Source organism: Sparus aurata, chromosome 18 (assembly GCF_900880675.1).
Source record: "Sparus aurata chromosome 18, fSpaAur1.1, whole genome shotgun sequence".
NCBI lineage: Eukaryota > Metazoa > Chordata > Actinopteri > Spariformes > Sparidae > Sparus > Sparus aurata.
The window spans coordinates 2,493,353-2,512,748 of record NC_044204.1 but is presented as its reverse complement, the minus strand read 5'-3'; the positions used below and the strand labels follow the sequence as shown (position 1 = coordinate 2,512,748).

The following is a 19,396-nucleotide window of genomic DNA, read 5'->3' as shown; positions in this document are numbered from 1 at the left end:
CATATTTGATGAAAAATATTTCATCAATATAATTTTTTCACCATTTCTGTACTGTATATGGTAAATATCAAGAATAAATTTAACAGTCTGGGGTATAATTGGCCGTTTTTGACTATTTTTGATTTTACCATTATATTTCACCGTAAAAACTATTTACCTTGCCTTGTTTGGTGTCATTATTTTCAGCACAACCTCACATGTGTGACTGTACAGTTATTTTTTCATTTTGACATACTGTATTAACACAATGGACCTAAAATCACAAAAAAACATAAAATCCGAGTAGGAAAATGTTAGCTTTTTCACTGTGAAAACCACAAATATGCTTAACGAACCATTTTTATTACTTATAATGCAAATATAAATTGTTGTTTGCTAAATTTGTGCATAAGTTTCTGAAATTTACAAAGTTATATGTAACTATTTACATTTAAATGCAGGCAATGCCTCAGGCTCAGGTCTGCCTGAACTCCTCCAGCTCAATGAAGAGCTGCACTGCCTGCTCCACATTCAGCAGTCTCCTCATTGTTTTGACTCATTAAACAAAAAACACTCCACTACACACTAAACGCTATGTGACACACTAACTATACACTCCAAACACGTCAAGAAATTGCACTTAATGTGACTTGTTCTGAATGTCGTTCTTTTATTATGAACAGACGTCTCAACCGTTTGGTAGAGGACTATATCTGACATACTGTAGGGTCTAATTAAAAAAAAAAACTATTGATTGTTGTTATTGTTATCATAATTGTACGGAAGAGGATTAGGGCCACACATGAATTTTTTTTGTAGTTCTGTAATTCTGACTTTAATCTCAGAATTCTGAGAAAAAAGTCAGAATTCTGACTTTAATCTCAGAATTCTGACTTTTTTCTCAGAATTCTGACTTTAAAGTCAGAACTACAAAAAAAATTCATGTGTGGCCCTAATCCTCTTCCGTACAATTATGATAACAATAACAACAATCAATAGTTTTTTTTTTTAATTAGACCCTACAGTATGTCAGATATAGTCTCAGAATTCTGAGATTAAAGTCAGAACTCAAATTTTTTTTACATGTGCAGACTTCTGACTTTATTCTCAGAATTCTGACTTTTTTCTCAGAATTCTGCCTTTAATCTCAGAATTCTGAGAAAAAAGTCAGAATTCTGACTTTAATCTCAGAATTCTGACTTTAAAGTCAGAATTCTGACTTTAATCTCAGAATTCTGACTTTTTTCTCAGAATTCTGACTTTGAAGTCAGAACTACAAAAAAAATTCACATGTGGCCCTAATCCTCTTCCGTACAATTGAATAAGAAATGCAAAGAAAAAATTTTTCCGTTGCTTTTTTCTTGGTGCGTACCTTAATTTTTAATACTGATACTACTTTGACTTTTCATGCAGACATTTCATGCAGTATTTTTACTTGTCACAGGGTCTTTTTTTATATATTATATTGTCATTTATATTTATTATATTTACATTTTGACCTCACTCTTAAAATGATTTCCTTGAGCATGAACGTATGTAATTCCCATGTTAGAATTTAAATTTCTTATGTGGAAATTGCCATGAATATGTGAGGGAAACAGATCACATGTGACATTATTGTATTTACACGTTTAAATATTTGAATATATATACACACATACACACACACACACACACATATATATTAATCTGAAAGAAGCCACTCATCTGTGTAAATGTGGAATATATATGTGAAGAAGCAAAGTTCATAATTCAAAAAAATTTTAATTTGTCGTGTTTTGCTTTGTTTGTGAAAATGTAATTTTCAGTTGAAATGGTTATTTCACCTGGGACATTTTCTGAGGGGAAAAGTACTTTTACTGAAATGTTGAGTTCTTCTTTTAATTCTCTGAGACTGCTAGTGCAGATCTGTGATCATGTGACCTTCATCCATGTGACCTGACTAGTTAAACAACAGGCTGCTTTGATTCCTTGAATTCACTGTGATGAACCATAAAACTGCTTTGTAACATCCTGAACCTTTAACATCCCTCTGAAATGTTTCATTTTCAATATGCACTTTTATTAATATTTGGACATAGTTTGAAATATTTTCACTGGATCATGTGAAATTGAAGACTTAGCTTTTATTGTGAAAAAACACATTCACTCAGGCCACTAATACTTCCTGCCATCTCCTTTTTTTCTGCATGAACTTAAACTAAAACATTTCCAGTTCACAGCGAGTGGGCTGATCTTTCGTCATTTTCTTTTGATGAAACCTGATGCCAGAAATCTGCCCACCACCATCCCCACAAAAATCATATAATTATGAAACACACAACTACATCCAAAAAACTCATTTAAATTTCTGTCTTTATTACAATTCACAGATTGGATAGAAGTTAAAGATCATTTAAATAGTTTATCTAAAGGATACAAAAGACAAACACAAGATTATAGCAATGCATTCCAGTGCATCTTACAAAGAAAAGAAACGTCGGGATGTTTCCTGAAGCCCGAAGACGCGCAGTTCACGTGTGTTCAAACTGTTTTCCATAGTGTGAATGAATGAAGTCCAGATGTGATAGAAGGTGAGCTGCAGAGTCTGGGAGGTGTCAGAAGAAACAGGTTGTTAAATTGCTGCTTTAAATGAGTAATTCTACTCTCCTATATTACTTACATTTGCTCCCCTAAATTAATGACTGGTGCACATTACTTACTGTGAACTCAGTGGGTTTGTTGATTTAAAGGTAACTTTGGTTGAAACGTGAATGTTTTAGGATTAAACAATTGTTTTCTTCTTTTAAAAGCATTTAACTGGCAGAAAATGTAAAAAGGAAACCAATTAGCATTTCATGGGAAACCTTTATCAAAAGTTTCTCTCCTCTGACATGTAGCTCGTGTGAGTCCAAGAAGGAAAAGGCAGCGTCTTGACAGAGAAATGAAAATTGAACTTGTGGAAGAAGTTTTTAGCAAAGGTGACAACAAGAGACCGAAAATGGAAAAACAATAAAAGATGGGCAGAATCTCTATTTTTGCACTGGACTGGAAAACTACAGTACAGCGAAGCACAACAGAGTGGAAACTAGAGTACAGTGTAGTACATTAGAGTACTGTGCAGTACTGTAAAGTACATTAAAGAACTGTGCAGTACTGTAAAGTACATTAAAGAACTGTAGAGCAGAACAGAGCAGTCGTCAGTGAAGGCCTCAGTAAACTTAAAACTCATTAAAAAAAGGAAATACCAGCGGTCATTGTCAGTAGTTTCAAGCCACAAATATATGAGTGAAGTCTGATGTCGCAGCAAAGGAGTCTGGGTATTTGCTGTGGCTACATGTTTCAGTCTGGGGCTCGCTTCTGCTCTTCGTCTTTGTTAAGGCAAATCGTTCACCGATGGAGGGAAAAGATGTGAACCCCAAGCAGCAACTACAGACACATATCAACACACTGAGAGGGCATTCATATGATAGTGTGTACATATCTATGCATATACGCACATACATGGTTACCTGGGTGTGTGTGTGTGTGTGTGGGGGGGGGGGGGGGGGGGAATGGACAGTGTTGGCAGAAAGGTCCAGACTGTAGATAGAAAGAGGCCTTTGAGTCTTTTGAAGCAGCGGTTTCATCATCAGAAGCTGTGTGGCGCTCTCGCCATACCTCCATAATTACCAGTGTTTAACATTGACTTACTGTATGTACACATAAATACAGACTCTTCAGGATTAATTACAGCATCATCTGAGAGGAATTTCTCTTTTTGCATGTCGTATCAGGCAGGTGTTTCCTGTTTGGTCTGTCTGTGTGTTCTGTGTTTTCAGTCTCTGATCTGATCAGCTCTGCAGTGGCGAGGTCCGGCCAGACGGCGACGCTGTGGCACCACTGTGGGGATCTGGTGAGCAGGACTGGAGCAGGACGGCAGCTGACGAGCCTCCAGTAAGCTCAGCTGAATGCTCGGAGGTGCTGAGGTAACGCTGAGGGGGAAAACGCTTCAGTCGGCTTTCTTTATGAAGATCTGAGGGAGAAACCAAGAGATCCAGTCAGGAACATTAACACACATAGTTATATGATCCAGTATAGAGCAGTCCAGATTGGCGCTTTATAAGCCTGTTAGGGTCGACTAATTCTGATTTTTAATGATCCAGATATTTTTGTATTAACAGTTTGTCTCAATTGTTTACACACAAATACTGGTACTTGAGACACAATGACAACAACATGTAACTCATGCACCAATCCCCTGAACCAATTCTGCTAAACTACAAGCACAGTTCCTGCTTTACACTCAAATTGCAGTTCTAAAACACACTTTTTTCAAAACACTACACACAATTCTCTGCATTTGGCACAATTTTCATAAAGACAATCTCTTGTTTTCACAAGGAACACTCTGTCATTCAAAATTCTAAAGTTAAAGTTAGTATGCGTACTGACTCATCACATGGGCAAACACCTGGACACCCTACACAACACACTCATTCCACCAGATCAGCTCAGGTACGTTGTCATTTGGGACAACGTAAGTTTCCACTGGGCTGCTCTGGTTTGTAACTGGTTCACTGCCCAACACGCTTTATAGTTGTTTATCTCCCTCCATATTCTCCATTCCTCAGTCCTATTGAGAATTTTTTTTCTGCCTGGAGATGGAAAGTGTATGACAGAAATCCACAAATGCATATACCCCTTCTCCAAGCTATGGAAGACGCATGTGGATATATAGCAGTTGGTGCTTTTCATGGCTGGATTCGCTAAGCTAGGCGATATTTCTCTTGCTGCTTGGCCAGGGAAAACATTGCTTGTGATGTGGATGAGGTGCTGTGGCCAGATCAAAACAGAGGAGAGCATGCTGCACAGTTTTTTTTTGTTGTTGTTTTTTTTTTACTGTAACTGTGTACAGTAAATTCTTCTGTTGTTTTGTAGGTAGACCGTATATTGTTGTACATGCAACTTTGTGTTGGTTGGGATGTACACTGTGTACATTGTGTTTGTGGGAAAAATAAAATATATCTGTTACCGTGTATTTGTGTGTTCTGAGTATAAAAACAATATTCACAAATATTTTACAACACACTTATGTATGTACTGACTGTAGTAAGTGTAACTGAACAAAAAAGGCCTAAGGCATTATGATGAATGAAGAAGTGTTTTCCATTCATCAGTGTTTTACATTGAGCACATCAGTGTTCAACTGGTTCTTATAAATGTCTATTCATGTGATGGTTTGTGTGTGTCATTTGAAAACAAAACACCATTTTGAGAAGAAATAACATTGTTTTGAATGTAAAGTTTCATTTTGCAGAAGAATTGACGGGTTCACCCATTGTGTGTGTGTGTGTTTTTTGATTTGTGCGTAGTGTTCTGAGAGCATGAGGCATGCTTTCAGAAAATGTGTGTAAACAATCGAGAAAAACTGTAATAATGTTCAGAAATGTTTCAGCTGTCTGGATTAAAACAGCCTCTTGAACAACATTTTTACACCACACGAAGCTAAAAGCCGTCACTGAACTGAGACTAATGCATTCTTTAAAGGGTTAACACGAGGAGACTTTCTCCTCAGTGACCCTTAAAGAGAGGTCAGGGGTCACAGGAGCTCAGGCTGAACTATTACCCCCACATGCATACTTGAAGGTATCGTGAAATGAATCCTTTCACAAAATCTCCTTTTGGTTGCAAATCAAATTGAGTAATTCTGATTGAGAAACTGAGAAGTGATGTTTTTTTTAATCATAAGATGCCTGCAATTCTTATGAACAAGTTTTCAAGGATTTATTATGATGATGGAAACAACAAGAGTCTAATCTGAGTGTTACTTATGTTTGTTGAGATTCCTGAAAAGCCTTCAGTGTTCTCCTGGATCTTACATCCAAGTACACATAGCACCACTTCGAAGTCCCTTGAAAGATATTTAGAAAGTCACTGGAAGCAGGTTCCATAACCTGGAAAACATCTCCTTATCTCTTGCAACCCCCTCAAATATGCCTGGAATACCATTAAAGTTTAACCCCCACAGTGCCATTTTAACCTTGAACCTTGGGGCAAATCTCTGATTTTGAAGGATGCCAGGAAAACCTATTAGGTAGTCTGAGAATTACATCCCTAATAAGCCCTGGAACCTGGACTTAGACTTGGTGAATCTTTGAAATCCCTTGAACCGCCTCCCAAATTCCATGGCTCCCTTCACAAAAGCCTGGGACTTCCCTTCATAAACAGGTTTGGGTAAATGGGAGCTTGACCTTGCGGATCATTCCTACCTCATTACACAAAAGTCCCAGTACCAGTTTCACCTCTTAGATCATTTAGATCCCACCAAGGATCCTTCTGTAACATACAGATACAAACTCTTCTTAAACCTTTGAAACGTCTCTGGGACCTGGGGAACACATTGAACTCTCTCCAGGATGATTGGAACCCAATCAAATACCTGTCAAGAACTGAAGACAACTCTATAAATCCTTTGACTAAATCCCTCTAGTATCCTTGAAGTTCGTTTTTATGAGGGCTTAGAAAAGTTTAAGCTGGTTCCTTAAAACCCTGTTACCCTTTGACCTCTGCAGGTATACACTGACTCAATTAAGAAACCTGGAACCCCCTCAAGGAACCATTTCTTGAAATTACAGGAAGTTAATTCTGGATGTAGCTCTCTTCGATGCTTGGAAGCCCATCAAAGACCCTTTCAAGAGCTCAAAACTCTGTGAAGACGCTTTATAAAAGCTTTGGGACACCTTAAACTCATCTACAGAAAACCCCTCTAGAACTTGTCTTCAAACACTTTTGACACACATTTTCTTACAACCCTTTGAATCTGTGACCCTTTCAAGAACTCCGGTAAAAACTTGATGAAATCCATATAACCTCTACAGGTAAAGTTTTCAAAGTACAGGAAGTAACATTGGATACAACTCTCAAGGAACCTGATCAAAGAACTATTAAGAACTGAAGACACCTCTATGAAACCTTTGCAAGTTTACCTTCAACTCATCTAAACAGAAAACACAATACATCTCACAACACCCTTCAGATTGAGCAGATTACGGCCAAACTCCCTGTGAGCAAGCACTTCGTGTGGGGAGAAAAAAACTGCCATTCAACAGCCAGAAACCACGAGCAGAAACAGATTCGATGGTGGGTGTCCATCTGCCTTGACTGGTGTGTTGAGAGAAAAATAAGGAACCTGGAACACCCTCAGTTCCTTCAAAAACCTAACTAAGGAACCCTGTATGTAAACCAAAGTTACACTACACTGGCTTGAATGTAGTTCCATTGATCTGTCCAAAGCGGTCTCACCTCGCTCAGGATCACCCATACTGGCGAGTCCGTCATCACTGAGAGACGCATGGCCTCCAGGGGCCCGAAGGTGGGGTCCACCTCGCCCTCTGCAATCCCGTGTTGAAAGGTTCCTGGAAGAGATGAAGATCAATAAGATCAATACAGCTGATGGAATCTGTGATGTTCTCTGACTCTCAGGATGGTAAAGACACACTTCCAGATTCCAGACCACATGCAGAATGTCCTGTGACCACTTTTAGAAAACCCATGGTCATTTAGACTGAGAATTATGTAACATATAACTAAATACAATTACTCAATTACTGTACTTAAATACAAATTTAAGGGTACTTGTCCTTTATTGTGTCTGTTTTTCTACTACTCATCTAGTTACAAAACAAATGATGTGTATTGATTAGCTTTTACTTTCATACAAGAATCCTGCTGTTATATAAATGCATGAATCATGATGATGATTACATATATCAGTATAACAGTCACAGGGGACATATCACAGCACAGTGCTTTTAACACTTTAAGTACATTGTCCTCATTCTACTCGACCTTTACTTATAATGAAGTACATTTTACAGTGTAATATAAGTACTTGTACTTAAGTAAAGGATCTGAATACTTCTTCCACCCTTGACGTTGAGACAAACAACATCTAGTTTTTAAAGTGTTTCTGATGTTGTTTATTATCATGGTTGTGTTTTGTGGTTTATTTTCTGATACTGTTGATATTACTTTTGTACACTCACTGTTTCCCATTAATTTTGGTATCTGGAAGTAGTTTTTCAAGTGGTTGCTTTGTATGTATCAACAGTTGATTTGTTTGTTTTGCCTAATTGATGCTGATTAAAAACAGGGTGTACTTATTGGATTTGAACATTTCTTACTTCAACAACATCCAGGGGGAGAATCAAACTCATAAAGTTCTAATGCAACAAAACTGACAAAGATGACACTAAACAACATTATACTTGACACTAAATCAACTAAACAAAATTAAACAAAACGGAAAAAAACTACACCCAACTAAGCTAAATCAACTAAAGGGAATGAAACCTAACTAAACTAAACTCAATGAACAAAACAAAATGAAACACTCCAACACTAATTCCTACTGAAATCTTTATAAAGTTGATCCATTTATTTTAAAATCTAAATTGGATCTAAAGGCAGCTCTGACTCAATATCTCAGCTTTTTAATAGATTTCTTCCCTGTGATATTATTTATTTATTCATCTGTTGGTGGTGAGTAATTAAGGGGTTTAAATGCTTTTTGTGCAGATTTACAGGGTTATTAATGGTTATTAAGACCCATTAGGTTTATCATAGTCCATTAACTATACCCCTGTGGTTCTGTGATGGTTCCCTCCCTGAATCACTGCTGGTTTTACATTCAGTCGTCTCCATCAGCTCATCTGGCTTCCTGCCGAACTTCAGACCAGTTTCAGCTCAGTGAAGTTGGTTTTGGTGTGACGGCTCCTCAACAGAGCAATAATCCCTCAGAGGATTTATTTACTGGGATTATTGTGTTGGCACTGATGCTTCCAGGTACGGATGTGACTGTAATCCCAACAAAGAGCAGTGTCTGGGCCACGTGTTATTGTTTATCGCAGGGTATTATCTGTTATTATTATGGCTTTCACTGAGAGTCCTGTATCATGTGCACAGCTGCTGCAGAGATTTACTCAGAAACAAAGATGAAACAAAGCTGACGCTGAGACAGTGAAGAAAACAAAACACACAAGTTGTCTGTCAGCTGGAAAGTAATCTAGTACTGTAATGAGATACAGTTTTTAGGTGTGTGGACTTTACTTGAGTGTTTACATTTCAGGCTACTTCATTCTTCTGTCCGCCTGCATTTTAGAAGCCACAGTTTAACTTTTTACTCATTTATTTTGGTAGCTGGAGTTTCTGCTTGCTTTACAGATTCAGATCATTAATGCAAAATATAAATCTACAAATTGATTATAATGTATTTGTAGATTAAAGATACCCAGCAATAAAGACATAGTTGAAGTTAGCTAGCTTCACTTTTATCAGCTGACAGTAACGGCCGAGTGTGGAATGTTGAACAATTCACAGACACACTCGATTGTAGTCATTTTCATACGTGTCATATCATGTCACATAACATATACATGAGCTCACTGTCATGTCATGAGGTCAAGGACATGATGATGATCAGACAATTAGACAAAACAGCTGCCAAGAGACCGCTGTTCAAGACCGTGTTTCAACATTTATAAGCATGAAACCACTGGATGTTTCTGTCTAGATGAGACGTCGGGACACTTTCCAGCTGTGTTTGCGGAGACAGAACCAGGTACTTTAAGAGAAAACCTGATGTTTTCCTGACACTAACCAAGTGGTTTTTGTGCCTAAAGCTAACCAGTCCATGAGCACAAGATGTCACAATGTATATTTGACAGTTCAACGTAAAGAAATGCAGAAAAAAGAGTTTCAACATATCTGTGGTTCATCTCAGAATCCCTCATTCAACCCCTGAGTTAAACACATATATCAAACTGAGTAATTGTCAGGTGTCACTGAATGGTGTTGGTATCAATCTAATGGGTCTTTTTATGTGAACACCAGGTAACACGTTCATAACTTGGTAAATCTGCACAAAAAATCCTTTTGTTATGGATAATGCCAATAATGTACGAAAGAGCAGGGATATTTTGCTACATATGATGCTAAACTGAATTGCTTGCATTAAACTGAAGGAGTATATAAAGTTGTAAAAGTGCTGTTGAGTCCTGAATCTCTCAGCTGGTTGATCTGAAGGAATGTTTCTGCAGAAATAAGCTTAAATAAATAAAAATAACTCTTCTAAATCATGAACGATGCTCTCAGACACTCTGCAGGACATCTGAAGGCATCGAGCTGAAATTAATAGAGTGAAGGAGAGCCAGCCCAATCGATCCCGCCGACTCATCTGAAAAATTGATGAAGGGGATAAAGAGCTGCTGGTAATTTATGATGTCAGATCGAAGCTGGCCTCCTCTCCTCCCGCTGCTCTCCTGCCATCATGTTTGTTTCTTTAAACCTTCCTGCACGTCTGTCTGATTATCCTTCTGATTTAAATCTGAATATTTGGATTGGTCTGTGAGGAAAATAAAATATGAGAAATCTGGAGTGAAAGGACAGATAGTGACACAAACAACTAGATATATTGGAAATATTCACATCGCTGTGTTTAAATCCAAACCTGAAGTACAACAAACAGATTGTCTGGTTTAGTCCCTTTGAATGACTTTATATTCTATAGCCCGGGATATGAAATATGGTATCACAATATTAATATGTATGTTGCTTTTTACTGACTTGAAGGAGCTGAATACTTTCTCCACCACATTTTTTGTTACTTACATTCAGTTTTTAAAAGGTGACAAAGAAACGTTGTCGTATTGAGCATACATATATGTACCATGCAAGAATTTAAAGAAAATAAAGTGTAACACAAACTACAGATAAGAGACGAATAGATCGAATAGTTAATAGAGTTTAACCACTGTTTTTACAGTTTTTGTCGATTGTTTACACACATTTTCTGAAAGCATGCCTCATGCTCTTAGAACACTACACACAAATCGAAAAACACACACACACACAATGGGTGAACCCCTCAATTCTCCTGCAAAATGAAACGTTACATTCAAAACAATGTTATTTCTTCTCAAAATGGTATTTTGTTTTCAAATGACACACACAAACCATCATATGAATAGACATTTATAAGAACCAGTTGAACACTGATGTGCTCAGTGTAAAACACTATGATGAATGGAAAACACTTCTTCATTCATCATAATGACTTAGGCCTCTTTTGTTCAGTTACACTTACTACAGACAGTACATACATAAGTGTGTTGTAAAATATTTGAGAATATAGTTTTTTATACTCAGAACACACAAATACATGGTAACAGATATATTTTATTTTTCAATGTACACAGTGTACATCCCAACCAACACAAAGTTGCATTTTCAACAATATACGGTCTACATACAAAACAACAGAAGAATTTACTGTACACAGTTACAGTAAAAAAAAAACAACAACAAAAAAAAACTGTGCAGCATGCTCTCCTCTGTTTCGGTCTGGCCACAGCACCTCATCCACATCACAAGCAATGTTTTCCCTGGCCAAGCAGCAAGAGAAATATCGCCTAGCTTAGCGAATCCAGCCATGAAAAGCACCAACTGCTATATATCCACATGCGTCTTCCATAGCTTGGAGAAGGGGTATACACATTTGTGGATTTCTGTCATACACTTTCCATCTCCAGGCAGAAAAAAAATTCTCAATAGGACTGAGGAATGGAGAATATGGAGGGAGATAAACAACTACGATACTCACAATAAGTTAGGGATATTGTGAGAGACTCAGTGGATTTCATACATACGGTGTTTGTTTCACTTCAGAGAGTTTTGGGATAGGGAGGCAATTGTATTGGGGTGATAGACACACCTCATTTTGTGTTTTCCACGTAATGGTCTCACTGTGTACAGTGTGCCTTACATATTGGGGTCAATACCAAAAAACTAAAAGACGACCCTTTTCAATGTGGCATCAATTTCAACATTCTGTGGGTATAAAAAGCTGGTATTGTCAGTAAGTCATTCCAAGTTCATCATTCAAACAGCCATGAACACACGACGTCACTTAAAGGACGAGCAGCGCCACCTGGCCATAGCGCGCCTTCAGGTCGGTGGCAGGCAGTCAGATGTTGCTCGTGAACTTGGTGTGTCTCAAAGTGTCATCAGCAGACTTGCATCAAGACACAGACCATGTGACCTGGACAATGCAGCAGTGGTCTACCGTCCTGTTCACTGATGAGTGTTGGGTCACCTTGCACAGAAATGATGGTCGTCAGCGTTGCTGGAGAAGGCGAGGTGAGCGATACGCCGAGGTCAACATGGTCCCCAGGGTTCCCTTTGGTGGAGGAGGTGCAACAGTCTGGGCAGGCATCACCAGTCAGCGCAAAACAGATTTGGTTATTGTAGATGGCTCAGTCACTGCACGTTCTTACCTCAGAGACATCATAGAACCCATCATCATCCCCCAATTCCACCAGCACACCCCCAACTTTCTGTTCATGGATGATAATACTCCACCACATCGTGCCAGAATTGTCACAGCTCGACTTCAGGAAGTCGGAGTGCCTCATATGGTATGGCCAGCAATGTCCCCTGACCTGAACCCCATAGAGCACGTCTGGGACCAGCTGAAGCAGAGACTGGATGATCGTACCCAACCCCCACGTGACCTGGCAGAACTGCGTGTAGAACTTGTGGAGGAGTGGAACGCATTGCCTCAGAACAACATCATGAGGCTAGTGAGGAGCATGAGACGTCGCTGTCAAGCTGTCATTGCGGCAAATGGTGGAAACACCCGCTACTGACATTGTCAATTTTTGTTATTTGGGGCTATACTTGTTGGTGTTTCTTCTCATTCATTATTAGTAATATCAAAGGGAACTTTTACTTATTTCATTAAAATTCAGACCAAATAGGAAAAGCACTCGTGTAAATAACAATATCCCTAACTTATTGTGAGTAGTGTATAAAGCATGGTTGGGCAGTGAACCAGTTACAAACCAGAGCAGCCCAGTGGAAACTTACGTTGTCCCAAATGACAACGTACCTGAGCTGATCTGGTGGAATGAGTGTGTTGTGTAGGGTGTCCAGGTGTTTGCCCATGTGATGAGTCAATACGCATACTAACTTTAACTTCAGAATTTTGAATGACAGTGTGTTCCTTGTGAAAACAAGAGATTTTCTTTATGAAAATTGTGCCAAATGCAGAGAATTGTGTGTAGTGTTTTGAAAAAAGTGTGTTTTAGAACTGCAATTTGAGTTTAAAGCAGGAATTGTGCTTGTAGTTTAGCAGAATTGGTTCAGGGGGTTGGTGCATCAGTTACATGTTGTTGTCATTGTGTCTCAAGTACCAGTATTTGTGTGTAAACAAGAAAAACTGTAATTCCAGTGTGAACCTGCAGAACGACTGCAGCCCAGTGAACATACACACAACAAACAGTCACAAAGAGGTGGAGGAGACAATAAAGAACAAAATATAAATGACTGAAATCTTCACTAGTAACTGGAATTTATGTCTGGACGAAAGTAAAATGCATGAATATGTGTATGTAAATAAATAAACGGATATCAAAAAAGTCAATAGAATAAAATAAAAACATATCAGATGTGTCACAGTGCCTGCAGCCTGTCCAACCATTCAGCTGTCTTCTTTTTCCACGCTTGTTTCTCTATTTAAAGTCTCTCTATGATGTGATACTTCTGTTCTCCAGGAAGTCATAACGTACAAATTCTGCCTCAGGGATCAATCACACATTTCTCATTTTGAATCTGAAATTAGCAGTAAATGCTCAAAATAAAAATAGTTGCAAATATAATTGAAATAAGATTAATTATCATTAAATGAACTCTCTGTGTGCTCAAGTTTTCAATCAACTGTCTGTTATTTAGATAAAAACATGAAGCAAAAGAAAAGAAAATATATAAATTAATTAATTAAGTATGTAGACCACTGTGTGCAACTTTGTGTTGGTTGAGATGTACACTGAGTATAAAAACAATATTCTCAAATATTTTACAACACACTTATGTATGTACTGTCTGTAGTAAGTGTAGCTGAACAAAAAAGGCCTACGTCATTATGATCAATGGAGAAGTGTTTTTTACATTCATCATAGTGTTTTAAATGTCTATTCATATGATGGTTTGTGTGTGTCATTTGAAAACAAAATACCATTTTGAGAAGAAATAACATTGTTTTGAATGTAAAGTTTCATTTTGCAGGAGAATTGAGGAGTTTTGCCCATTGTGTGTGTGTTTTTTGATTTTTGTGTAGTGTTCTGAGAGCATGAGGCATGCTTTCAGAAAATGTGTGTAAACAATTGAAAAAACTGTAATACAGTAATTCATTAATCTGTCACTTCAAACTGTTGTACTGCTGCAAATACTACCAGTGTCTCCAATAGTGCTACTACTTGTGTTACCATTACTGCTGTTAATACACTTCTACTGTTGTTTCACTGCTTATATAAGGCTCATAAAATCAAATGAGAATATTCCTAAAACGGTGAACTTTACGTCATCGGGCAAACTTGTAAATGTCCCACAAAACCACAGTGTGTGTGTGTGTGTGTGTGTGTGTGTGTGTGTGTGTGTGTGTGTGTGCGTGCGTGCATGTTTGTGTGTGTCAGTGTATGTGAATGTGTGTGTGTGTGTGTGTGTGTGTGTGTGTGTGTGTGTGTGTGTTTGTCGTCACTGAAGCAACGAAACAGAAGCAGAGGAATGTTTCCTGAATAACTTTCCTCTCAGTTAGCAAGCAGCTCATTACGCTCGTTGAGACTCAAACCAAACTGACTGAACATTATTGATAAGCAGCAGATTATTCTACATTATTAATATCCAGGTGAAGCAGCTGATGTGAGAACTCATCACTTACCTATTCTGATGAATCCGTCTTCTGTCCGATGGTACTTTGGTGTTTTCTCTCTCCCCTCTGTCAAGGCCTCTTTCTCTGCCTGGATATTCTGGAAAAACAGGAACACAAGTTAACTGACGTGTCAGAGGAATTTATTACAGGAGAGTAAATTATGTTAAAAATAAAGAGGGGGTTGAAACATTAGAACAACCCTATAAGGATTCTGCTGTATGGAAGTCTGTTGCTGCTGATATTAAACTTTTTTTTTTTTTAAAGTGTTAATCAGAAATGCAAAATGCAAATGTAATTTTCATGTTTGAAAAAATAAAGCACCAAGATGCTCAATGAGAAACTTCCAGGTGTTTGGTGAGATCCTGCAGGTTAAAAACTCATTCGCAAAGTTATGGCTCTGATGTAAACAACACTCACAAATAGTTCAAAGGAGCAGTCTGTAGTTTTATGTGAAGAAATGTTAATGAGCAGAGAAAGATGTTCACTGGCCGAAACAAACGGAGTTTTACTGTTTTACCAGCTAGCAATTAATTGTTCTAAAAAGGTTCTGAGAATGTTACCAAGAATGTTCTTGTAATGTTTTCAGCGGGAAGTTTTCATCAAGTTCCCAAAATGTTCGAGGATAACGTTCTCTAAAAACATTCTAAAAATGTTTTGTGATAACCTCCTTAAAATGTTCAGTGACAACATTGCTTGAACGTTATGCCCTAATGTTCTTGAAAACGTTCTCAGCGAGAAGTTTTCGTTAAGTTCCCAGAATGTTCGAGGATAACGTTCTCTAAAAACATTCCAAAAATGTTTTGTGATAACCTCCTTAAAATGTTCAGTGACAACATTGCTTGAACGTTATGCCCTAATGTTCTTGAAAACGTTCTCAGCAGGACGTTTTCTTTAAATGGACTTGCATTTATATAGCGCTTTTTCTAGTACTCAAAGCACTTCACAGTACTTGCCACATTCACCCATTCACACACCCATTCATATACTGATGGAGGAGGCTGCCATGCAAGGTGCCAACTGCTAATCAGGAGCAATTTGGGGTTCAGTATCTTTCTCAAGGACAACTCAACATGCAGCTCAACCCAGCCAGGGGGAGCCAGGATTCGAACCGGCAACCAGACAACCTGCTCTACTCGCTAGCTGAGCTACAGCCGCCCCAAATATCTCGTTTTAAGTTCCCAGAATGTTTGAGGATAACGTTCTCTAAAAACATTCTAAAATGTTTTGTGATAACCTCCTTAAAATGTTCAGTGACAACATTGCTTGAATGTTATGCCCTAATGTTCTTGAAGACGTTCTCAGCGGGAAGTTTCCGCTAAGTTCCCAGAATGTTCGAGGATAATGTTCTCTAAAAACATTACAAACATGTTTAGTCATAACCTCCTTAAAATGTTTACTATAAGCCCTGTTAGAACATTATCCCCAAATGTTCTTAAAACATTTTTAGATGAAAGTTTTTTATGTTCCTGGAATGATACTATTTTAGAGTTGGATAACATGCTTTAAAAAAACATCTATAAATGTTTTGCAGTAACTTTTCATTAAAATATTTAAACATTAAAACATTATGACAACATTCCCACTTCATCTTAAGACAAAAATGTCCTCACTAGGATCACTGATCATTTTCTTAACTATTGGAATTGGACTATTAACACATGTAAAAGTTTGATAAAAACAAAAGTCTTTCAACAGAATTATTTATTTATATTCTTTTAGCTAAAACAAGGGTTAGGGTTACGTTTTTTCTATTGCACTTTCCCCACTAGACATTCTGCTAGAACCAAAAAAACAAAAAAATCAACAACAACTGGCAAAGCCCCCAGACACGTGCACTTTAAACCAAACTCTAAACTTAACTTTTTGGCTACAACAATAATGTAAAACGTACTGTAAAACACTTGTGTTGATCTGACATTGTCATGAATTTATCTCTAATTTTGTCATCCAGATTGTCCATACAGGCATTTTACATGCATATTACATGTCTTTCAATCCCAGGAGAGGGATCCAACTCTGTTGCTCTTCCCAAGGTTTCCCCCATTGCTCACCCTGTAGGAAATCCATCCCATGTAGCCTATGTTGTAGAATATATTGTAAAGCCCCTTGAGGTAATTTTGTGATTTGTGATATTGGGCTATAAAATGATTTGTTTGATTTAACCTGAATATCATTGACTCATTGATTGTGATTGCTTGTGATTGTCACAAGTTAGAATCCATTCATCCATCCATTACAATTGGATGTTCTCACCAATTTAAAGGTAGGCCTACTAGGCCTATGTGTAAGAATCAGAATGACACTGATGGCCATTAGGGCAACTGCAGACAGCGACCTTGCACAGGAGCGAGCAGCCAGTGGCCAGACAGCATGGATCTGGCATTAGTTGCTTTGTAGCTGATAAAGTCATTTGCAAACAGCAACCTAGCCAATTTATCAGCCCTGGGACGGCTGGGAGTCTGGATGGATTAGCGATGTCATTGTGGTGTGTTTGGTTGTGTCTTGGCTTTCATTGGCTTTTCTGATATTAAACTTTTATAAAAAAAGTTCTGTCATCTGTTATCTAAGGCCTTAAACATACATGTAAATTCTATATTCTGTTAATTCAACAACATTATCAAAACATCTTCAGAATGCTGCACTAAAACATTCTTCCTTTCTTAACATTTAACGTTATAGGAACATTATTTGAAATGATAAACATCCTTAAAATGTTCCTTGAACATTAGATAAAAACGTTTTTTTTTTTAAACATAATAAGAACTTGTAGGGAATGTTAGCCAATGTTGTGGGAACATTCCCTGCTAGCTGGGTTACTACCAGCCGGAGATCCAAAATTAAGACACACACTGAAAATCACAACTGTGTCTCTCTTTAGAGAAGAAGCAGAGACTGAAATCCAGAAATCCATTCTTCTCAGAAACAGTATCACTGACAGTGATTAAAAATGGTGTCAAACTCTTAAATCTCAGATGTCTCTTCTTGTTTTTGTCATCTTGATCAACCACTTCTTTCTTTCCCATCAGTCCCTGACATCGTCTCCTTCTCCTCCTCTCCCCTGGTCAGTGTTACCCCGGCAACCGCCTCCACCTCCTCTCTCTCCCTCTGTATTCTCAGCCTGCTCTACGTGTCAGCTGATTTTTTGTCTTTTTTTACTCCTCCCTCTCTCCTCTGCTGAGGCTGATCTCAGCCGGAGCTCCTCTTCCTCTCTGTATATGTTGCTCTGTCCCGCTGTGACACTTAGTCTTAATCAGCCTTCATCTTACAGGCGACCACAGAGGAGGAAGAAGCAGTGATCCATCACTCTGCCTCAGCTCCCAGAGAGTCTGTCCTCAGTAATATCAGGTGTTGATGTGTGAGCAGTGAGACAATCATTTGGTACAGATCCATCACACAGCTGATCTCTTGTTACAGATAAAGTTGATTTACTTCCAATGATGAAGTGGGTTCAACTTATTTTTGAGTTGTGTACAGTTATGAAGCTGCACTCATCAAGTTAATATCTGAGATCTGGAAACACTAGCTTTGTTTAATGTCCACATTCACCTGCATACCTGAAGGTCAAACTTAAAGTTAATTTACCTCATATATTTGTCAGAATTGGACACGAGAAGTGTGAGAAAACTACGTTCAGGACGGTGGGTCAGAGTAAAAGCAGGCAGCTGATCTGTGGATGTTCACCACAGAGGGTTTGATCTGTTTTCTCTTCAAACATTTGCCTGTAAGCTGCTCGTGTTTCTTGAACTGTCAGTCTTCTTTTCAGAGGCGTCAACATCAGATCTCAGCTTTTAACTTGGTAAGAAAGTTTTTATTGCTGATAGAAAAAGATTTGTGATTGATAACTGGTTCAGTAACTGGACTGGATTTCAAGACTCACATCGAACGGCAGAACCTCCACTGATGTGTTGAACAGTTTGTCTCCAGGATGTTCGATGTTTCCGCTCCGAAAGAAATATCTGGAAGGTATAGAGAGATGGACGGAGTCAGAGAGGCTGTTCAGTGTTGAATAAAACTGAGTTCTGCTGGTTCCCCTATATGAACAACTGGAGCACCATCACTGGTCTACAAGTCTGAATATGAGACCGTGTGAAGCCTGACGTCAGGAAACATTTGCTGTAACCAGTAATCAGAGTACTCACTGGTACCCTTGAGACCATATCAATCTTTGTATGCTTCAGTACACTGTGACCCTGTTCTCCTGAGATCCTGTAACTCTTTGTTCAGTCTGCACCCTGACACATCCTCATATCTTCTGGTATCTGTTAAAACATATAACCTCTGGTGCCCCCGTGTCCCTGACATCTTGAACACATGGTGCCACCTGGACCCTCTGAGACTCCTGAGAACATAACCTGGTCCTCTGGTAACATTTGGTACCCCTTGCCTCAGGGCTCTCAAACTCAAATTACCTGGGGGCCACTGTTGTCGTCTCATTCAGGTATTATTAGACAGCACAACATTTCAGAAAATGTGTTTTTTGTTTCCATTACTAACATTATAATACGAAAATGCAACAGTTGGTGCAGATCTGTTCTCCTGCTCTTTTTTAATAACTTATTAAAAACTAACAAATGAAAAAACATTTGTTCTTTATGGCAGCACTTTCTTCCTATTTAACAAGAAATGCAAACAGAAGTAAACATCTGTATGCACATCATTTTTTTTTAATGGAGGGTCGGTTTAATTTGAATT

General features: G+C 38.2%; 1 protein-coding gene across 2 annotated transcripts in view; it reads right to left on the bottom strand.

The window, feature by feature from the left end:
• Positions 1–2,316: 2,316 nt before the first annotated feature.
• Positions 2,317–19,396, bottom strand: part of mgat4b (alpha-1,3-mannosyl-glycoprotein 4-beta-N-acetylglucosaminyltransferase B) — a 143,374-nt gene continuing 126,294 nt past the window's right edge. For both annotated transcript variants that reach the window (XM_030396379.1, XM_030396380.1), the window contains 4 exons: positions 18,582–18,660; positions 14,714–14,801; positions 7,243–7,355; positions 2,317–3,973 (listed from right to left, as the gene is read on the bottom strand). In XM_030396379.1, coding sequence (XP_030252239.1) covers positions 3,950–3,973; positions 7,243–7,355; positions 14,714–14,801; positions 18,582–18,660 — 304 coding nt within the window. In that variant the 3' untranslated portion in view covers positions 2,317–3,949. The remainder of the gene's footprint in view (positions 3,974–7,242; positions 7,356–14,713; positions 14,802–18,581; positions 18,661–19,396) is intronic.